The sequence below is a fragment of the Sinohyriopsis cumingii genome, chromosome 7 (genome assembly GCF_028554795.1).
Source record: "Sinohyriopsis cumingii isolate HCF-2022 chromosome 7, ASM2855479v2, whole genome shotgun sequence".
NCBI lineage: Eukaryota > Metazoa > Mollusca > Bivalvia > Unionida > Unionidae > Sinohyriopsis > Sinohyriopsis cumingii.
In genome coordinates, this window is record NC_142967.1 from 63,476,914 (window position 1) to 63,498,035 (window position 21,122).

The 21,122-nt window shown below is 36.4% G+C and overlaps 1 protein-coding gene across 2 annotated transcripts in view; it reads right to left on the bottom strand.

The window, feature by feature from the left end:
* Nucleotides 1–19,239, bottom strand: part of LOC149795392 (uncharacterized) — a 54,093-nt gene extending 34,854 nt beyond the window's left edge. The window contains exons 1-2 of one of the 2 annotated variants that reach the window (XM_089965177.1): nucleotides 18,741–19,239; nucleotides 1,433–2,082 (exon numbers count right to left, since the gene is read on the bottom strand). In XM_089965177.1, the coding sequence (XP_089821303.1) occupies nucleotides 1,433–1,898 (466 nt within the window). In that variant the 5' untranslated portion in view covers nucleotides 1,899–2,082; nucleotides 18,741–19,239. The remainder of the gene's footprint in view (nucleotides 1–1,432; nucleotides 2,083–18,740) is intronic. The other variant, XM_089965176.1, reaches the window with a different exon arrangement.
* Nucleotides 19,240–21,122: the final 1,883 nt, after the last annotated feature.

A 21,122-nucleotide genomic window follows, 5' to 3' on the forward strand; every position in this document is an offset into this window, starting at 1 on the left:
GCATTTGGCTGATCGCCACCCAAAACAAATTACATGTGTTTAATTGATGTACAACGGTGTTTAACTGGCGTACAAGGGTTGTGCGGATGACATTATGGCAAAAAAAAAAAGTGAAATCGTTATCTTGCCAATCTCGAATCATTCAAATTAAAGTCAACTTTATCAAATTTCCATTGACACTTCCATATATGAGGACCAATATTGAGCCCTATCATATCGCATTTAAGAAATGGTGTCTCAGATGAGGTCATAAAAGCAAGCCATTTCAAACAAGCGACCTTAAAAGCATTGAACTGCAATGACCCTAAGACTCCTGCGCTTATAAATGAAACTGTCTTGAAACATAAACATGCAAACCTTCATACGAATTAGATTCATGCTATGTTGATCCCGACCAGCCATTTGCCACCCCGATTACTAACTGAACAGTATGCATATGGAATCCATCCAACATTATTCAATGGGTTCAGCTATCAAATTACCTGAAAAGGGCCACACGAACATAACGTCGCCATATTAACACGAAGACAATTCAAGCGTACATGTAGCGATGTCAATTAGAAAGCTAACACGCCACTGTAATTTTTTTTTTTCAATCATCAATATTATATTAATGAAAGATCCAAAGTGTATTCAAACATTGCATTTATCAAACAAACCAAGTGAAAAGGGACAATTATTTCCCGGATGAGAAAGGAAATTGTCTTGTCAATTATTTTTAACAGAGTGAAAAATGTGTACATTAAGCACGGAATAAATAATTCCCTCCAATGTCTATCTTAAACCTGACAGGAACCACTTTGAAGTAAGCTCGAGAAATGAACTACAACAACAACTAATACTCTACTAATACTACTGCTACTACTACTACTACTAATAATAATATAATAATACACTGATCACGTATACCTTTTCGTCTTTGCTTCTTTAGAATGTCATGCATTTTCAGTGTGTATCGGTTATGTGCAATATGCCACAGTAACTTGTAATTACTCTTTTCTCTCATCTAGAAAAAAAAATAATTTGAGGGAGGAATCTGGATGTGTAGTTAGAGTTAGTTCCTCGAGTTATAATCGTGCAGTTATCTAAGTTTGATCACATAGAAAACTTGCACAATCTAGGGACATTAATTATATATATCGACCTTCAATGAAATATTTACCTTGCAATGATACTCCTTTGGTGTAGCCAGAGTTTGCATGTCAGTGTTTCCGGGCCAAAATTAAGTCAGAAGTATCCGTATCATAGAGAGCATTTCTAACCCATTATACTTACATAAAAAGTGCAAACCAAGTGAGGACAACAGTAAGATGGTATTGTTCATAGGTGCTGTAAAATGGCGAAAATGAACGGTACATTGTATTGAGGGGGTGAAAGAGAAGAAGGCAAAAGTGGTTGGGGGTGGGGGTGGGTAGCAGGATGTTTGTTTTACCTGTAGATTTTAATCCATGTTCTACTTCTGCTGCTGTGAGCATCGTTTCAGGTAGCAATACTAAAATTGCCGCGCACAAGTGCAGTAGCTGAGAAAATGGAAGAAATTGCTGCCATATACGTCTGAGAAAATGACACTTTATTTTTGATCCAATAGTATTGACATTGGTTTCAAGTGCATGATCCCTCCCCAATTTCACTCCATCATTTGCAGTATTTCCCACTCTAACCACCGAAGCTATCACAAATAACGGCAGACAGAACAAGGAAAGAATCACGAGAGCTAGCGAGGTTTTCAAAACGGACGGTAAATTTCCTTCGTCCCCCAATACAGACTGCGAATCATATCCTCTGTACCTGGTAATAAACACATAAGTAATATAGCAGTGAAGTCCAAGAACAATAAGACAGTAGAAAATTGACCAAAGAGAGGTTAACCTCGTCGTTTTTTTCACTAACTGCACCATTTCCGTAGCTAAGAATTTATACACGAAGGTACTCAGCAACTATACTGGCAAAGACGGCCCTCATCATTACCAGTTCAATCACTTTCTGGGTAATTCTCATTTCAGTTTTGAGACACTTTTTTTCTAATTTCCACCAAAATCAGTTTGCAGCTCTTCATGACTTTTCTTTTGATCCAGATTATATCTGAAATGACAATAAAGGAACATTATAAAATGTGTCATAAATAAATGGATCGGCTTTGCGTTTAGTAGATATATCTAAAGTATGATTGACACTGCTTGAAAGAACATTTGACCGCAAATAAGCAGCTTCAACAACAAACTGTAACGCTGATTTCTTCTTAATTACTTCATATGAATTATCGTTATAGTAGACCATTTCCAAAGCAAGCACACATGTGATGTGCGATTAACCAAGACACAAAAGAACACATGTAGACATAAATTACATGTACTCGCATAATTCTGTAACTCACAACTTAAGATAGAATATCTGTGTTGAAGGAGCATACCGATCATATCCAACGCTGCTAATCACAAAGCACTTCCTTTGATTTTTAATTTATATTACTTTATTCCTCTGTCGTCTATATCAGACACTCACATGGGAAAATGAATAGAAACAAGTAAAACTGCATTCAAAAAGATTTGAACACGAATGAACAAAATTACTGCATTGAAGAAAATTTAAATCATGCTTTTTTCTTCAAATAGCAGTGCAGTGCGATTGCTGGCTTTACCTGACTAACTTGCCACTAATCATTGTTACTATGTTTTACCTATGGGGTAGTCATTTCCACGCTTAGAAGATATCAACGGTAAACGAATCAATACTTTTCTCGTCAGGAATACACGGGCATTGCTGTTATTTGAGAGGTATAAAGCTATCGCCACTGTAATGGGGTTATTTCATGATTGATAAAAAGTGTGTGTATGATTTGGATTTTTAACGCAGCTTTAACAATTTTTCAGTCGTATCGCTACTATGTCTGCAGTGTGGCAGTTTACAATAATGTCTAGCACTGGGGCATCATGCCGCAGACATGTAGCTTGATGTCACAACCAGTCACATTATCCTGACACCAGGCTGACCAGTCCTAACACTAACTTCTTAATGCTGAGCGCCAATCGAGGCAGCTCTTAGTACCATTTTTGTAAGTCTTTATTATGACTCGGCATTAGGACCGAACCCACGACCTGCCGCATCCGAGGCGGATGCTCTAACTACTAGGCCACCAGAGCGGTCGATAAAAAGAAGAAAAGAAGCAGACAAATATACCGACAAAGTATGCACAAACTAAAAGTATGTTTGATAGCAAAATCATCACTCAGGCTGTTATTCACAAAGATCAGATGCACAAATTGTGCAATGACGAAACTTGAAAGGACTAACGACATATAGTGCTTAGAGTCATCGCCGAAAATTTTCTGAAATCTTTTGAAAATATCCTAAATAAAAATAGTGGATATTCTCATGCCATTATTTCGGACAGATTCAAAAAGTAAATATTTTGAGACAGTATTTATTCTTGATCATTTATTTTTCGATTTAGTTTTTCTTTCTTTTCTTTCTCACAACACGGCTCTGAATCATTCAAATCAGAAATATAATATAGGACTAAACTGCTCCTGGCAAATGAGTCAATAAAAATAAATAAGGAAATGATAAAATATTCTGCTGTTGATAGAAGAAAAATCAAGCTATTAATACAGCAAAATGTCGTGTAGTTATTTTATCAGTGGTAGCTACATACACATTCCCACGCCAATTATGCTGTCGCGAAGTTATTTACAAGTGTCTCACGTAATTCAACAGCGAGATTCAGTTATCAAGTGACATACAGAGAAGCTTTTTTTACCGTATAATAATTATACTTGTCATGTTCTCATTCATCTGTTTACTGCTATTTGAGATTGAGAAGAAGAAAGAAAAAAAAAATCCATCAGTAAGACCATGGTCACATTACCACTTTTACCTGACACATTTTCCCACAACAGTCTGAGCGGTGGAACATTATTCGATGTTTTAATCAGCCGTCAAACTTATGTTTAAGCAAGGTAAGTTGTGTTTGTGCCTAGATGTCATGTATCTTTTATTTAATTATCAACTTAAGTAGGTACGAAATGGTACGTCTCCTAATTATCAGCAAGGAACTTTAGACGGGAGTCTTGAAGTGATCTTTTAGGCTTGCACAAAAATGTTGCTATTGCCTTGTCTTCATCTGTTTTTTTCTTCAACTGCTACTAATGGTCTGATGACTGCTGATGCTACGTGATGTATTTTAAAATATCGTTATTAATCGAATTCATGTGACAACTGCTATTAATTAAGTTATAAATTAGGAGGATCAACAGGTATTTAGAAGATTAGTATAAATAATCTGTCGTCGGCGTTAATCATTACAAATCCTTTGATATATTAGATTTTGCCCTTGATTCACAGGAGAGTTTTATCTTCCGTAAATTGATCAACGTATTCAGCAAACAATTAAGCAAAACAAAACAAAGAGCAGGAACAATAATGAAATGGATATAAAGGAAAAACTAAAAAGTACAAGTAACGGATAAAAAATAATTATCATTCATTAAAAATTATCATGCAATATTTTTAATTATTAAAAATAATATTCCTGAACACCTAATTATTCCAGCGCAATATTTCTCATGATCATGTATTATCTACACCTATATCTGGACTACAGCTAAATTATTAAATACTGCTTAATTTTCCTCTACCTTGAATGACCACTTGTACCGATCGGCAGATACATCCTTCAATAATTCTAGTTATTGAAAAATCAGAATATAAAAGGCAATTGGCGATGTCATTATTCCCCAATATAGAATTGTTCGAGGCTGAGTCTGTGTTATTATATATATATATATATATATATATATATATATATATATATATATATATATATATATATATATATATATATATATATATATATATATATATATATATATACAAAGGCAATATTTGAGCAGGGCTCGGCTTGAACTGAACTGACAACGGTGAAAGATTGTTCTTTTCGAGACATATTTGGCTAGCTGACCAAGGCTATTACATGACAAAGTTATTGACAGTTGAGGCTGGATAGCGGATTGATCATCAATGTTAGTCGGTGGCGCGGGGGCGCACTTAATTATGACGTGACATGTACGTGAAGAACGAGACACTAAATCTTAGAGTAAAATATGCTTCCTCGGCAATATTCACCTAATCATTATTCTTTAGGAGTACATCCACCAAATCCAGCCGTCACAAGCTATTACGACACTAGCATCGTCTTTTGGCTTGTTTTAGTTACTGTAGCACTTAAAAGTCATTTGTTTCGCATGGAAATTCCAGACGAGAGTGCTCTCCGTCTGAGTCTAGCTATGGACTCCAAATCACAAACGTCCATCCAGGAATTGGTCGATTGTGTATGTATGATGATCGGATACGTGCTATCGAAAAAGCATAACGTACTGCAAATCATGGGGGGTTGGGGGGTTGGTTAAATAAGCCACCTTATAAAAATGCATTATGAGAATAGATAAGAGGAGAATGCAGTTACACCTTGTTAACCTAAAGCTGACCCTGTTTCCGGTCTTCTAATCTATGTGAAGATACGGATTATAGTTAGCACGGTGTTTATGTATGGACACAGATCGTAACAAATATCACTGCTAGATCAATTGCAAGTACAGTAACCCTCGCATCACAAAACTGCCGAAAGACAGAGAACGTAGTCTGTTGCGTTGCTGTTATAAATCCTATTAGTTCAAACTGAGACCTTTCAAGTGAAAAGTGTTTGAGTTCGAGCTAGGTAATGTCGCCATTGAACTCCATCGCTCAACTTGGAGTATGTCAGTTATGAGCTGTTGTACTCAGGTTATGCTTCGACCGCCCTAACTGTATGAACCAACATGCGCATGGATTTGGGTTAGTCCTATATAAGCTGAGTAGAAAAATGATCGTGTCCAGGGTAACAGAGTCTAATCTGAAATATCGTGTCTTAATTCAGTGTTAAGAACATGCGAGATCTCCCTCGTTTAATAGGCTCATTTTGCTTTAGGTACCACTTCATGCTCTTGCTGGGTCTTGTAGACACCCTTAAGATGAAATGTCTAAGAAGGATAGGATTTTAAACTGATTCTCCACGAGCGGAAGGCTGCTATTGACAAAAAGAGCAATAACAATTAACTATTATGGCGGAGATGCAGCTAGTTCGGATCGATCGACAAGGTGTGGTCTAGGTTTAGATGGAAAACATTCATTGGCTATTATTTATTTTCCTGGAAATCTCATCTGCTAAGTTCCACAGGTGCTCGACGCGAGCTTGATGTTAAGAAAAAAATAATAATCTAAAGGAAAAAAATCATACAGAGTGTCAAAATTACCTTAGATTACCCCCATGACCCGTTCTGACATAGGACCCTCTCTATCATAATATATAAGAGAGAAGATACGGAACTTCCAAATACTTCGCTCCACCCATGACCCTCGATTTCCCTCTGCTATTTCCGTCTTTAAAGGCACGCGACCATACTATATGGCTTGTTTTACTTCTGAGATATTTTTCTATCCATCAAGCCATTGACTTTTCTGTGTTGTACCAAACTGAAGTTACGGGCTCCGAAACGTGCGATTTTCGCGAAGTTTTCCTTTGTGGACACTTCCGTGCTCATCTGAAAACAGGTGACAAGAGCGATATGGACAATGTTTTCTACTCTATGGTGCATCCCTTCTTGAATTACAGAACAGCGGTAGATGCAAAAGTAAGTTTTTTTTTTACTTACCATTAACTCGATTCAACTTTAGGAATCCTGTTTCATGCAAGTATTATACATTGTCTTCTTCACTGCACAACACATCGTATACATACATCTCTATTTTCAAAATAGGCGGCACTAACGTCAACGCCGAAATATGATTCGCTCAAAAGGTTATTCTTATTATCATAGGAGCACGGAAGTGTCCATAAAGGAAAACTTTGCGAAAATCGCACGTTTTGGAGCCCGTAACTTCAGTTTGGTACAACGCAGAAAAGTCAATTATGGCTTGATGGATAGAAAAATATCTCAGAAGTAAAACAAGCCATATAGTATGGTCGCGTGCCTTTAAAGACGGAAATAGCAGAAGGAAATCGAGGGTCATGGGTGGAGCGAAGTATTTGGAGGTTCCGTACCTTCTCTCTTATATATTATGATAGGGAGGGTCCTATGTCAGAACGGGTCATCGGGGTAATTTAAGGTATTTTTGTCACTCTGTATGATTTTTTTCCTTTAGATGATTGTTTTTTTTTTCTTCTTAACATCAAGCTCGCGTCGAGCACCTGTGCTAAGTTCAATAGAACCTTTATCCATGATTTTTCCCACTTGAAGGAAGCATTCATGTGTGGATCATTAGTTCTGTTCCTTCATTTTATCTAAGACTTTGGGATTTGAAAGGTTTGGAGAAAACGCATATTTATATAGACCGTCCCAGTTCTCCCAAAAATCGTCAACTGTATGGGCTTAGGGATATGGGACTAGAGAGAGGAGTATCGGGATCCATGCGATTCACCTCCTCGGAAATAGAATAGAGAGTGGTGGACATCAGCATGTGAAGATTTGACTTAATTAGCTAATTTCTCCGGGATAGTGCGTTCGCAGGGACAGTGAGCCTGTCCCGGATGTGGCAAACCTTTATTTGGTTTTGTGAGAAACTCAATACTATACGGCACAGGTCTGGAGCTTGGTTCGAACCTACATCACCGTACACCTTATCCCTGCCTTCCAATTTAATAGACGACCGTCGAGTTAGCATAGAGAATAAGAATACCTCTCACAGATAGTCTGCTGCTGAGATTTGTTATGGTCTTCATCTTCTAAACACTAAGGTATAGTTAACGATCTTGAAGACATAAACCCCACCGAGTTCCTAGAAAGAGGGCAAGAAGCTGGCATTCCACACTACATTACTGGAGTCTCTGCAGAGCGTAGTTCTAGGTAGTGGATTCTGAAGTGGGTTACCCGCCGTGTGCTAAATGAGGTTTTCCGATATGTTGAGACAGATTTCTGTTTTGTTGGTTTTAACGGCACTTTAAGCACATTATTAGTTACATGATGCTGAAGTGATGGGAGCTAAGTGCCTTCCCAAATGATACACCAAGCAGCCGACCAAGGTTGGCATGAGCATCTATCAAACCAGAGGAGTTTCGAGTATGAGTCTGACGCTCTTCCAACTGAACTACCGGGGTCGTCTGCTGAGACAGAACCTCATAATTCTTGACACAGCAACTGATATTTAGACAAAAGGGAATATCCGAAACTTGTATACCGTATCCCTGAATGCAAACCTCGGGAATGTAACAGAAGAGTTATGGGTGGGAATGTGGAAGCATGCATCTTACAGGTCTAGGCTGAATGCATAATTCTCAGTTTTTGTATCTTCATTCTTGCGTGCTTATGTAAAAAGAGATAGCTTGGATCTTTGACCCAACGAATCTTGTCATTGGACTGGGAGATCAAGAACAGTTTGTAGTGCGTGTACATTATGAACAATCTCCACGACTATTTTTTTGGGTGAAAGATTGCTTATTGCTTGCTGTAAAGCGTCGAATTTGAATGGGTCACTTAGGATATCTGTAGCAAAGTGAACCATACGAGAGACGCAATGAACATGATCTGGAAGCCATTCGAGATGATTTAAAAATCCACGGGTCGGCAGGGCTCGACAGTGCAAATTCTTTCCTAGTCCGTGCAAAGTGTTGGAGTCTTCCCCGTTTGGTGTACCCTAGGTGGGTATGGTTTTTTTTCCTATGTCACTGTTCTTTCCTTGGAAACGATGACTGGCGCATAGGCGCTGGGCACGTGTAAAGTCTGCATATTTTGCAACGTTTTCCTGAGCTGTTTTATCTAGCCATGATAAATAATATTGAAAGAGGGTGGTCACAGTCTGCCAATGGCATTGTGGTGATCTTTTTCGAAGGTGGACGTGATGAGAATGCATCTCCTTTCACAATCTGTAAATTAATGAACACTTGTGTATCACCGACCAGACCAGAATAAGATAGTTGCGTGATAGTTGCGTGAAAGACGGTTGGTCTTTTGTGACTAATGGATCGACTGATGCAGGACCTTTATTATAAACTTAATTACGAGCAATAAACTGGGACCGGTGATGGATATGTCTGGTGCTAGTTCGCGATATTTTTCTGTATTCAGATACTTGATAAAGTGAGAAGCTTAACATATTTCGGTGGTGGTCATACAATTCATCTGCGTCAGAGTCGGGAATGAAACGGTCAGCTCCGAATGTCAGATGCTTTCTGTTTATTAGAGGTCTCTCAAAACTCACTTATTTCGACTGCAAGAACAAACTTAAGAACCTAATAATGTTTCCTACCTTAAATATTCTCAGCATGTTTTTTAATGTTTTCTAATTTCATGGTGTTTGTTTTTGTAATCATATCATTATATGTTTTTTATCTTATATGTGTTGTCTAATGTTGTAAAGCGCTTAGTGCTTCTAAAGATTAGGCGCTATACAAAGTCCTCATTATTATTATTATTATTATTATTATTATTATTATTAAAACCGAGATTGGGTATCCGAGGAACACAAATCACTATCCCGGGAAATATAAATAGAAGGCGAAGGTTGAGGCTGTGTCAGAGATGTTATGTTTCCTTGCTGACTAGTCATTGATACCGATGTCTGGCACTGGCTCTCTCTAGAAAGATCATCCTATATAATATGGTGATGTGTCTGTGTTGCCGGTATATCCACCACTGATCCAGGTGGGCCGCAGAACCAACTCTGTACTGGCCCCAATTATAGAGCCGTGAATATCGCTTATATGGTCAGCGGCGAGGCGAAGTCAGAGCCGGTGCTTTGCGAAAAGCTCGTGATGACTTGGATTGTCGAATCTTCTTTCTAAAAGGGCAAGCTTTACGCTCTTTGGAATTTACATAAGATCAACTTGTCGACCGAGACAGCGTCAGTGGCTGTAGTTTTAGTACCCGATCTCGTTCGCCTGGGTTAGTTTTCTGGCACAGACGGTCGGCTATAAGTCTTAAGACCAGTGTGCGAACACGTTAAGTATAGCCTAAATTGCGTCACATACAATTGATAACGGTGGAGTAATTGTTTTCAGACAGCTTGACAGCTAAGGAATTGATCTTGATAAGTATGCAGCACACCTGTAAATAGAGAGGGAGAAGAGTCTCGTATATCGATGTAATCAGAGAAGTGAAGTGTAGAATTTGCTGTGACTTGGACGCTAATAGCAATAAACGCCAAAATAAATTACGTGCCTGAACTTACAACATGTAATAACGGAGAAAAATCTTGACTGAATTCCTAAAAGGATCGAGCACGGTACAAATACTTGACAGAATTTATATTAAGATTGAGTTTTGAGATAAACTGAATGTACTATAGACCCCTGGGCAGGCAATTAAAGTGGCACAGAGAGACTTGTCCTATGTTGAAGTTAGACAAAATATGTGTAAAATATTCGTATGCAGTGAAGGTGAAGCAATAAATAGGCAGACATAAAATAGAGGGATGCTTCACTGGGCAGAGAAAACACGTACAAATCAATCAGGTGGTGAAATGCACAATTGCATTTAGTATTTGGGAGGCCCCGAGAGAAAGCGCGCTTTCTAGCACGAGCAGAATTTGCAACTTACGAACTGATGGGATCACGACGTCAGCATTCTTTCCAAGAAGTGACTAATGTCTCGTCTAATTTCCACCATATTTTAGCACTAATGTGGCTATAACAAGTCAAAAGACCTTGTTAAGGTCCATTTATTCTTAAGAGAGCTGGATTCCTGAGGTTAGGGATGTAGTTTAATGTACCATATAAAATGAGAGTAATTCGACGTAGAGAAGCTTATACTTTTTTAGGATTGTACTATTTTGTATAAAACGGCTTCCAGCTGTAACAATGAAATATGATGTGTAACCCATCTTAACAATGAAATAGAATGTGTAACCCATCGTAACAATGAAATATGATGTGTAACCCATCTTAACAATGAAATATAATGTGTTACCCATCGTAACAATTAAATATAAGGTGTTACCCATCGTAACAATTAAATATGATGTGTAACCCATCTTAACAATGAAATATAATGTGTTACCCATCGTAACAATTAAATATAAGGTGTTACCCATCGTAACAATGAAATATGATGTGCAACCCATCGTAACAATGACATATGATGTGCAACCCATCGTAACAATGAAATATAATGTGTTACCCATCGTAACATTGAAATATAATGTGTAACACATTGTAACAATGAAATATAATGTGTAACCCATCGTAACAATGAAATATAATGTGTAACACATTGTAACAATGAAATATAATGTGTAACCCATCGTAACAATGAAGTGTAACCCATCGTAACAATGAAATATAATGTGTAACCCATCGTAACAATGCTCATATTTTAGTAACTTATACAAGAAGTTTTTGCTGATACTGTTTATTTTAGCTCTCAGACTAGAGAGATAACCTTGAAATATATTTCATTATCAAATAGTTTAACATTACCTTTTGACATATATATCTACTTCACTCTGTATCTCTGTCTCTGTCTCTCATATTTGGTTTAATTTGATTGTTTGTTTATTAGTTTGAATTTTTTTTGATATTCCATTACAATCTATTGTAATGTAATTTTTTTTTCCTGGATTTGACTTTTTCCTGGATTTGACATTTTCCAGAAATTAGTTTGACCTGATTGTTTTTTCGTAAACACTTAACAATAGAAACTTTTTATCAAATGCTGACCCAGTTCCTGACCTTGATTCAGAAATCACTGAGTTTAAGTAAGCAACTTTTGTTTTCTTTCCCAAATTAAAAATTATTGGTTTTAGTCGAGGCCATACTGGGAGTACGTGATGTTAGGCATGTAAAATGTTTCTACGTTGCTCTAGAAAGTGATCACGTGATCTTCATACGGCAATCTGTTTTGCGTCTTAAATTAGTGTATAATTTTTTGCTATAGAGAATTTAGTCAGCTGGGCTATAAACCATTAACACTTAAAGGTGTTTTGTTTGTTGCGACCAGTTTGAGCTGAAATTCTATTTTATGGAATTATTTACTCTTTTTTCCTGGAAATATTTAAGTGCTCATACAAAATTCTTGGACAAAGACATTTATTGAAATTTTTATTCAGAATTGAAAACTGGAATATTATTTTCTGTGGTTCAACAAGGAACTGTTGATACATCAGGACAACACTGACCACACCATACGCCATCGTCCTCCATCTTGGAGTTTTAATCAAGACTCCAACTCAGATTAATTTAGGACCTTTTATTTCGAGGTCTTCTATTTTTTAATTCTTGGATTATTTTTGGATTTGATTCGTAAACCCGTAATTTTTCTGTCTTATTTTTAACTTGTTTTTCTAGGGAAATAAATCATTTGTTAAATTTTACAAAGCTTGTTGTCTTTCTTCTTTTCTTGTTACTGTTTTAAAGAGCCTAAAACGTAACAGTATGTATGTATCATATGTATGCATGATATGTATGTATGTATGTATGTATGTGTGTGTGTATATATGTATGTATTATGTATGTACTTGTGTGTATGTATGTATGTATGTATGTATGTATGTATGTATGTATAACATTAATTCCAGACATCACACGAACAGAGATCATGGATAATCATATCACAAAAGAAAGAGAACCATGATCATACTTGTATGTATTTAGACAATCTGGAGCTTGCTTGTTTGCATCTCGTCAAAATCAAGCTAGCGAACATTTTATCAAAGTACAGTAAAACTCCGTTACGCCGACTTTATAAGGTGTGTATGCTCTTCAGCGCATGACAGCGATATGTTTTTCAAGTCAGTAAAGAAAATATCAAAGTTCACGATGCGGAAAGAACTTGTTTTCTATGGGGTTTCTTGCGTAGGACTATTATGTAGCAAACGAGAGGTGTACAGGTTTACGTGTTCTGCTAAGGAACGCGAGGAAATCTAATAATAACGCGCAGATGTCGTTAAAAGTAAGTCTGGGCTTGTTAGCTCCAACGTTTGGTCTTCAAAATCTCAGACAATTGTGGGTATTAAACGTATATTTTGCATAACTCAAATGAGAGATATAAACATGAACATTTCATCATGCCAAGCAATATCCGATGGTCGGCCAAATCTCTATTTTATGTCACAAAGCTGAGAATACAATAGTGCCAAATTAGTGTAAGATGTTGCATACCTGGTCTCTATAATACACGTCATATATTTAGTATACTAATATAAAATGTTTACGTGTTACTCTTTGTATTATGTGTACGTCTTGCAGCCGGATGTAGCACAAGAACTGCGTTTTTCAACATAAATATGTGCTGATAATCAATTGAATAAATACAGTTGTGTCATGTTTATATTGGACTTGAAAGCAAACGTATAGGTTTCGATATATTTATAGACAAGAGGAACGTCAACCATCTTGTAGAGTGTTTGCACAGAGCGCTTCAAAACTACAAAAGAAGATTAATATGTCACTGATCTCTTTGTCTTGCATTCTATTGACATAGTACTGTAAGTACCTTGGTCAAAAGCGAGGGCAAAAGAGCTTGAATTTTGTTCAGCTCTTCGTGTCGAAGCGAAGCAAAAGTCAGAATAACGTAAATACAGAAGTGTTGTTGTTGTTGTTGTTGTGGGGTTTAACGCCATTTTTCAGCACGATAGGCTATACATGGCGGCCAGTATTAATGGTGGAGGAAGAACCCAGAAAACCCCGGAAAGAACCGACCCACGAGAAGCTACTGGCAAGCTTACTCACATGCCCACATTGGCTGAATCTTAGACTCGAACCGCCGCAGACAGAGGTGATAAATACAGAAGTGTATTTTTCTTTCATTCGATTTTCATTTCCTCTCTTTTTTTAATGTTCTGCTAATGAAACGTATGTTGCAAGTCATACAGCAGTTCATTTTATATATTTCGGTGTTCTTATATTCAACACGAATCGGACAAAGTAGTCCTAATTGCACACAGTACTTATAACTGATTACCAGTCTAATGACCAATGTCACACACTCTGAGTTTATTTAGTCTCTTTCAGAACAACAGAAGAAAAACAAGTTTTATAGTGTCATTTTGCTTACAGATTTTGTTTTAAAAAAGTTGGCCAACTTGGACATTAAACTTGATCATTATGGTTCACATCTTTCTTAATTCGACATAATATTCTAAACTGTGAGACAACTAAACGTTCCGCGCCGGATTTGTGTTTATACTATAGTCATTAAAGCACAAACCAATATGGCAAGCTACAACACTTGTGGCTGGCTGGATTCTTGAAAGTTGCCATATTCCTTTAGCCAAAGTCGTCAAACAAAGTCACCTGCTCTCTAGAACAACGACCATTTGTTCGCCTCGAACTGATAACAGTCAGACTCGCTTTGGATTAAGTGGACATGATTCGGACACCCATCTGTAGGTACCATGATGACCAAATGTAATTATAAAATGATGTCTTCCGGTTGCCAGGATAAGCTTTCACGATGTGAAAAGTTGCTCGGCATTAAAATTCCTGTTGTTCCGGGTCCCTGTAGGTAGTTAATTGTTGTATCCCTGCTGATGAAAATACGCATCTGTTAGACTTGGGGAAAGTTCGTCCCACTTTTATTGCACTTGATTACAAGCAAACGAAAATTACGGGAACAGCTTCTCTCGCGTTCATGGTCAATTGAAACATATTACTTCTTACATGAAACATATGTTATTTATGTCCATCCGATGGACAATCTTTTAAAATCTAAAATTGAGTACCTGTCTGAAAATCTAACCAGTGGCAGTTATTGCGCATGAAATGACACTATTCTAATGAAAAATCGATAACATAAACCGATTTTCGCAATATTAGTCACCATAATACTATTGTAATGGCAGCCCAACTTACAAATCGATATAAAAAGTTGACAGGTTCTCCTCATTTACAGTCATGGTAAAGACGGTTGTTTCCTGCCGTGTTAACGTTTGTAACCGTGACTGTATCAACGATCTGATGATGTTGCACACACATTCTTGTTCACTTATCGCGACAAATAGACCAGATCCATAACTCTTTGTTGTTAAAATATCAATGATCAGAAATTGTATTATTACTTTAGTGTGAAAGGTTCCATAATGAAAACTTATATCATTACGTTACTGTAAAAAAAACATCGATGAAAAATCATATCATTACTTTTTTTAAAAGCATCGATGAGAAATTATATCGTTGCTTTTTTAAAAGCATCGATGAGAAATTATATTATTACTTTTCTAAAAGCATCGATGAGAAATTATATCGTTGCTTGTTTTATAAAAGCATCGATGAGAAATTATATCATTACTTTTTTAAAAATATCGATGAGAAATTATATCGTTGCTTTTTTTGAAAAGCATCGATGAGAAATTATATCGTTACTTTATTCTAAAACATGATAATGAGAAATTCTGTGATTAATATCTGATAACGTAAATATGTATGTCAGAGCAAAATAGTTTAATACTAGCTGCTTTTACCATTTGAACTGTGTATCAACTTTATTTGAAGCAAATGAAGAGCTTAAAGAATTTTCGTATTTGTAGTTAGTTAACTTGATTGATATGATGCGTTTATTGCTAAGCCTTTTTCTTTAATGTAAGTGGATGAAAATTCCTTGTTTATTATGATAAGACAGAATACTGTACACTGTCCTCATGTTTCAAATAAATTAATGCATAACTCCTTTGTGCCAAAAATGTGAGATAAAGGTCCAATGGGCAAACCGGTTTTGACCGCTGTCAATAAGAAAGATTAACGTACAGCAAATGTCCCAAATGTAACGAAGAAGAAGCGTTATGATGGCGTTATCGGTATTAATTTTAAAACATCCAAGTCTGTTTTGCATGTGCGTATCACTGAAAGGCATGATTTCACATAACGACTCTCTCTCTCTCTCTCTCTCTCTCTCTCTCGCTCGCTCTACGCCATCCAGCTAAACTGTGTACATGTTTGGGTTCCTCAAGGATGGGCATGATTTAAATGTTGCTGTGCAAAATAACGAAACTAATTTAATAAGGACTAACTACTGCAGTGAAAGCATTACATGTCTGTGCAATGTGGGCAATGGCAACAAACCATACATAGATATTCCACGTACTTGTACATTATACGAAGCATGTATATTAGGCCTGCATAATGCATTGGCATTTGTAAGTGTACCAACAAAATAGCCTTACACGAACATTATAGTCACATCATATACATATCTTCTTGGAAGTCATTTTCTAACAAACCCAAAGTAACTAACGAGAGAGAAAGAGAGCATAAGGGAGCAACGCGAGAGAGAGAGAGAGAGAGAGAGAGAGAGAGAATTTACAAATAAGCATACAAAAAACAACTTGATCCTTTAAATAGTCATCGAACCGCCAAATATTTCATACATTTGCGTTGAATTTATCCTACACCTTGGTTGTATTTATATTCATCAGCTGCATATATAATTTATGTATTTCATGTTTTATTAGGCACACAATGGCTGCCAAAAGTTTAAAAAATAAATTTGCCATAAATTGCTTATTTTAAAAGACAATGGTTTATAATTAACTTTCGACAAAAAGTAATCACAAAAAAAGAAATCAAACGCCAATGCAGATTCCGCTGTCCTTGCATATCAGGTATGTTAGAATATGAATTCAAAGGCCAATTAAATAAAAACTACAATATAGTGAAGCTAGAACATCACTCGTGCTAATTACCGGGTCCTTTCTTTGTTAAGAGCATGCCACTACTAAGTATGAATTGCAGTGATTAATTGATCCAAAGTACACCAGCTGTGAGAATTATACTGTTAAGATATTGCAGAATGAAGGTCTCGGGGATTTTATATCTGTATTTATACACAAGATTCTTGTAAATAGACCATTGCTTCATGGTTTGTTCAGATAACAATAATATATCGGGTTTGTTGCAATATGTTTGGTTTCTAACGCTCCTCCAAGTTTAGGCTGGCGACTAAATCAGATCACGTGATTTATTAGACAAAATTAAATTTGATTATATTTGACAAGGATTCCATGTACATAATTGTTGCAGTTTCTTTCAAGAATTTTCTACAGCAAAAGGACGCTGAAAATCAACTTCGCATACAAATTAGAAATGTATTTACAGTTCTACAATACTAAACACGGATTGGAACTCACCAGGGCAGTCTGACTGATAGATAATGGGAATGCGTATAAATGAGCACATAAACCCATGAGTTACATTCTGATGTCATTCTCTCTAATGAGGTATGTCAAAGTCATAACAACTATACAAATGCGTTCAGAAATTTTGTGACAATCTAAGCTTTTGCACAACGACCGAACATGTTTATTTAGTGTTGGATCCAGAGGGGCTCGAAAAGTTCAGTTACCCTTTCTTTGTTTTACAGTTAAAATGACACACATCAATGAAAACAGAAAAAAAGCCACTTAAAGCAAAACGAACAATTTCCATCTCAACATTGTACAAACGTACAAAGGTCACTGTATATTGATCTACGTGTTTTCTACACTCACAGATGAGATCTGTTTAGCACGAGAATATCGCGTGAGCGAGATTTCGGAAACGAATAAGATCCTCAGCTTGATGTTTCGATCGAGGTAGCCTTTGTTTCTGAGAGCGTCCTTTACATATAATGCGTATTTCTCTTATATTGTTAATTAGCTAATGATCCTTTAACCACATATACAGCTCGATCAAAAATGTGAAAGCAGAACTAAAGGTTTACATGTAATGCAAACTTTTTCACTCTTAGATTACTGTAATCATATTTCAGATGTAATAGGCTTTGCTTACCGCCAAGTGGCGGAATTTACTTTATTCAAAAGGACATGTCTATCAAAGAGAACATAATTATAGTAATTATTTAAAGAAACATGAACCAATACGAACAAGTGAAACACATATTTCATACGCAGAACAAAGTAGTAAAACACACGCAAAGATGTGGAATATGCTTTCCTTTCTCTTCAGGCACAGTGTTATATGACATTTTTTTCAAGGCAGTTTGTGCCAATTTCCTGTTTAATTCTAAGTGACAGTGCACAAAGGTGAAATGGTCAGTGTGTGCATTACATGAATTTAACTTGTGCTGATCGTTTCTGTCTGACCTCCTGACATTATTAGACAGCATGAAAAGACATAGGATATTGAATAACATAGAGGATAAATTAGGACGCGAATGTCACTCGATAGATACGTTCCGATTTGGCAAATATTTCTACTGTAAAGAAGTCGAAAAAACGACCTTTCTAATCCTATTCTGGACTTATATTATAGAGGTAGCTAAAATGGATAGATATTCGCGAACTGACATACATACATACATACATTCGCACGCACGCACGCACACACACACATACATACATACAGTTGTTCACTGTTATAAAAAAATACATACATAAATACGTACACGTACATACGTACTTGTTGCGTGCGTGCGTTTATATATACATGCATATAGAACGTAAGTATATACATGTATACAAGCATGTCTGCATTGAGTTTCATTTAGAAAAGCATACGTCGTTGTTCACTGTTATAAAAAAATTCGAGAAGATATCAAAACTATTCACCTTCTTACTTGATTTTGCCAATAGCGTTGTGTAAGGAAACTATATAATATAGAATAATGTATACCACATCAATACATGTTCAGATCGAGACCATCTGTGTGAGGCAAATGGTATTCCTTGACTTCATTTGTCTTAATAGGTAATGTAAGGAGACGTAATCCATTGTAGTACATAAACACTTAAGACATTCACTGTATAATATTTTTATAAATGTTCACTATATTTTTAATACTTACCTTTATATCATCTTTAGGAGCAAACCTCTTTCATGATTATAAATCCCCACTGAATTTAAAACATTAACAGTGAAACACGCATCTGTATTACTGACTTTTTCCACTACAAACCGACACTTCTTCAGGTAAAATAACAATTTATCCGCTACTCATTGTCATCCAGAGTCCACTTTGCACCATGCAAATATTCCCCATCTTCAAATGAAAGAAAACTTATCCAATTTTCTCTATAACCCGTAGTGTGATCGAGTTAATTGAATCAGTTGTCAATGGGAGCAATACCCTATAGCACAGAGTATTTTGTTGCAATTCGAATGTTAAAATATACCAAATATCCTAAAGGTGTGGTCTCATATATCTCTATAAATCCAATCCATATATAAAAGGCAAGAGAATTTACTAATCCCAGTATACGATAGTCTGTTTCATTGTGTAGCATTAAAAAGTATTAGACGTGATCTTTTCTCTCTCAACGCTTTCGCCCACTACTCCTCGGCAGAGTCAGCAAAGAGGTTTTATTACAGGCGGTGTTTTGGATGAACGGTTGGATGCGCCGTGATTGCACCTGATTTCAACAGTGCCGGCAGTTTTACTTGTGCGGATACGAGAGAGACAATATTGGGGGGATATTAGAGGTGTAATGTAACGTGTGATGTGTATCATAGTCAGTTTTTGGTAGGAATTGCTGCTATGCATTTAGAAGGCAGCTGATTTTGAAATTAATGCCAAAATATTGCGCTTAACTTGAAACAATGTATGATTTTACAAATTTGTTCCTCGAAAGTTATGATAGATCATTAGAATTCCTTGCATGCAATGTATGAGATAGCGAATTGAAAGAAAACATTCAGCAACGTATCTTGGAAACCAATTTTTTATATTATTTTTGTTTCATTTTGCTTTTTGCTGATTTTCAAATCCACCATAATAAGACTGGCTCAGAATTATAGAAGTATCAAGCTGCCATTGCCGTTAGATAATTTTACTATACACGTTATCAAGACGACGAGTTAAGTTGTTGACATAATTGTGTAGACATGACAAAATGTACATACATACGTTACTATGTTTTGCAACATGTCAGTAAGACACCTTACATATACCAATTTGTCGCAATATCTACAGAATCATGTCAGCCATTTACAATCAGTAACTTGTTTTGCAGACGTTAAAGACGTCGTCTTAATCACATATGCAATAATCACATCTCGCCATTTTGATGTCAGCGTAATACTTCCACAATAAATACTTTCTGTTTCAATTTTCTATTTAGATGCGTTCCTTGTTTATAGCATTCTGTCTGGGAACAAGATGTGTGTGCGTGAGATTAGATACAAGACAGTTGCCATTAATCTCATTTCGGAGATAATTCTCCAGAGCCGGCAATTTAATCCATTCAGATCAGTTATCAACACTCGCATCTTACTATTCGAAGATTATCTTATATTAATGTGGCAGCATATTCTGTGCATGGAATAATTTTATTAGTGGGGCTCAGTGCAGCAAAATGAATCATCGTGACCATAGTTAAGCCCGCCTTGCAGTGAATTCTGATGATTGGACATATAATCATTGTTTCACACAAGCAATACAATGCAACATCGATGAAGAGACAAAATTTAAAGGGCTAATATTCTGTTCAGCTCCCCGGCCTTTGTAAGCGTCGTGCACTGAAGGCGAATCATTATATTACTGTTGTAAACCTGTTCCTGTTTTATCACAGCGGTTATAAAGCTATCGGCCCATATTACACATCTCTGCATTTCACATACTGCACGTGTTTAACATTTCTTATTTCTGGTTTCTTTGAATGAATCGCCATTTAAAGGTGAAGTTTTGATGGAAATAGCTATTGTGTATGAATGAAATGAATTTGTGGAAAGTTGCATGAATTCCTAATAGTACAGTATCAGAACCTGTGCGCAAGGATTCTCAATATCTGGTAGATCTTTACAATGCAAATGTATGTTAATCTGCAGGAAACAGAACGACCAAAGTAGCTCAGAATCAGTGGAAATAAGATAAGTCAGCCGCACAGTGTACCACGAAAAAAATTACACTCACGTTAATACAGATACTGTGAGTACCAAAATATCGGTTTAAATTCTCATCTGTCAGTTATCTTACAAGAGATCGCACGCACATGGGTCGGCATAGTTATTCCTCCATCTATTACTGGGTGGGTGACTTATAACAAGCCACAAGAGAAATCACAAAGAATCAGAAGAAATGGTCCTTTGTGTTTCAACGAAATATATTGATATTGAAACAATGAACGAATCTTTGCGTTTTCATATGCTCTAATAATTGCATAACTGCGAATTATGTCCACGATAAGACAGATAATCTCTGTCTTGTAATGATCATCTGTTGAAAGCCTTT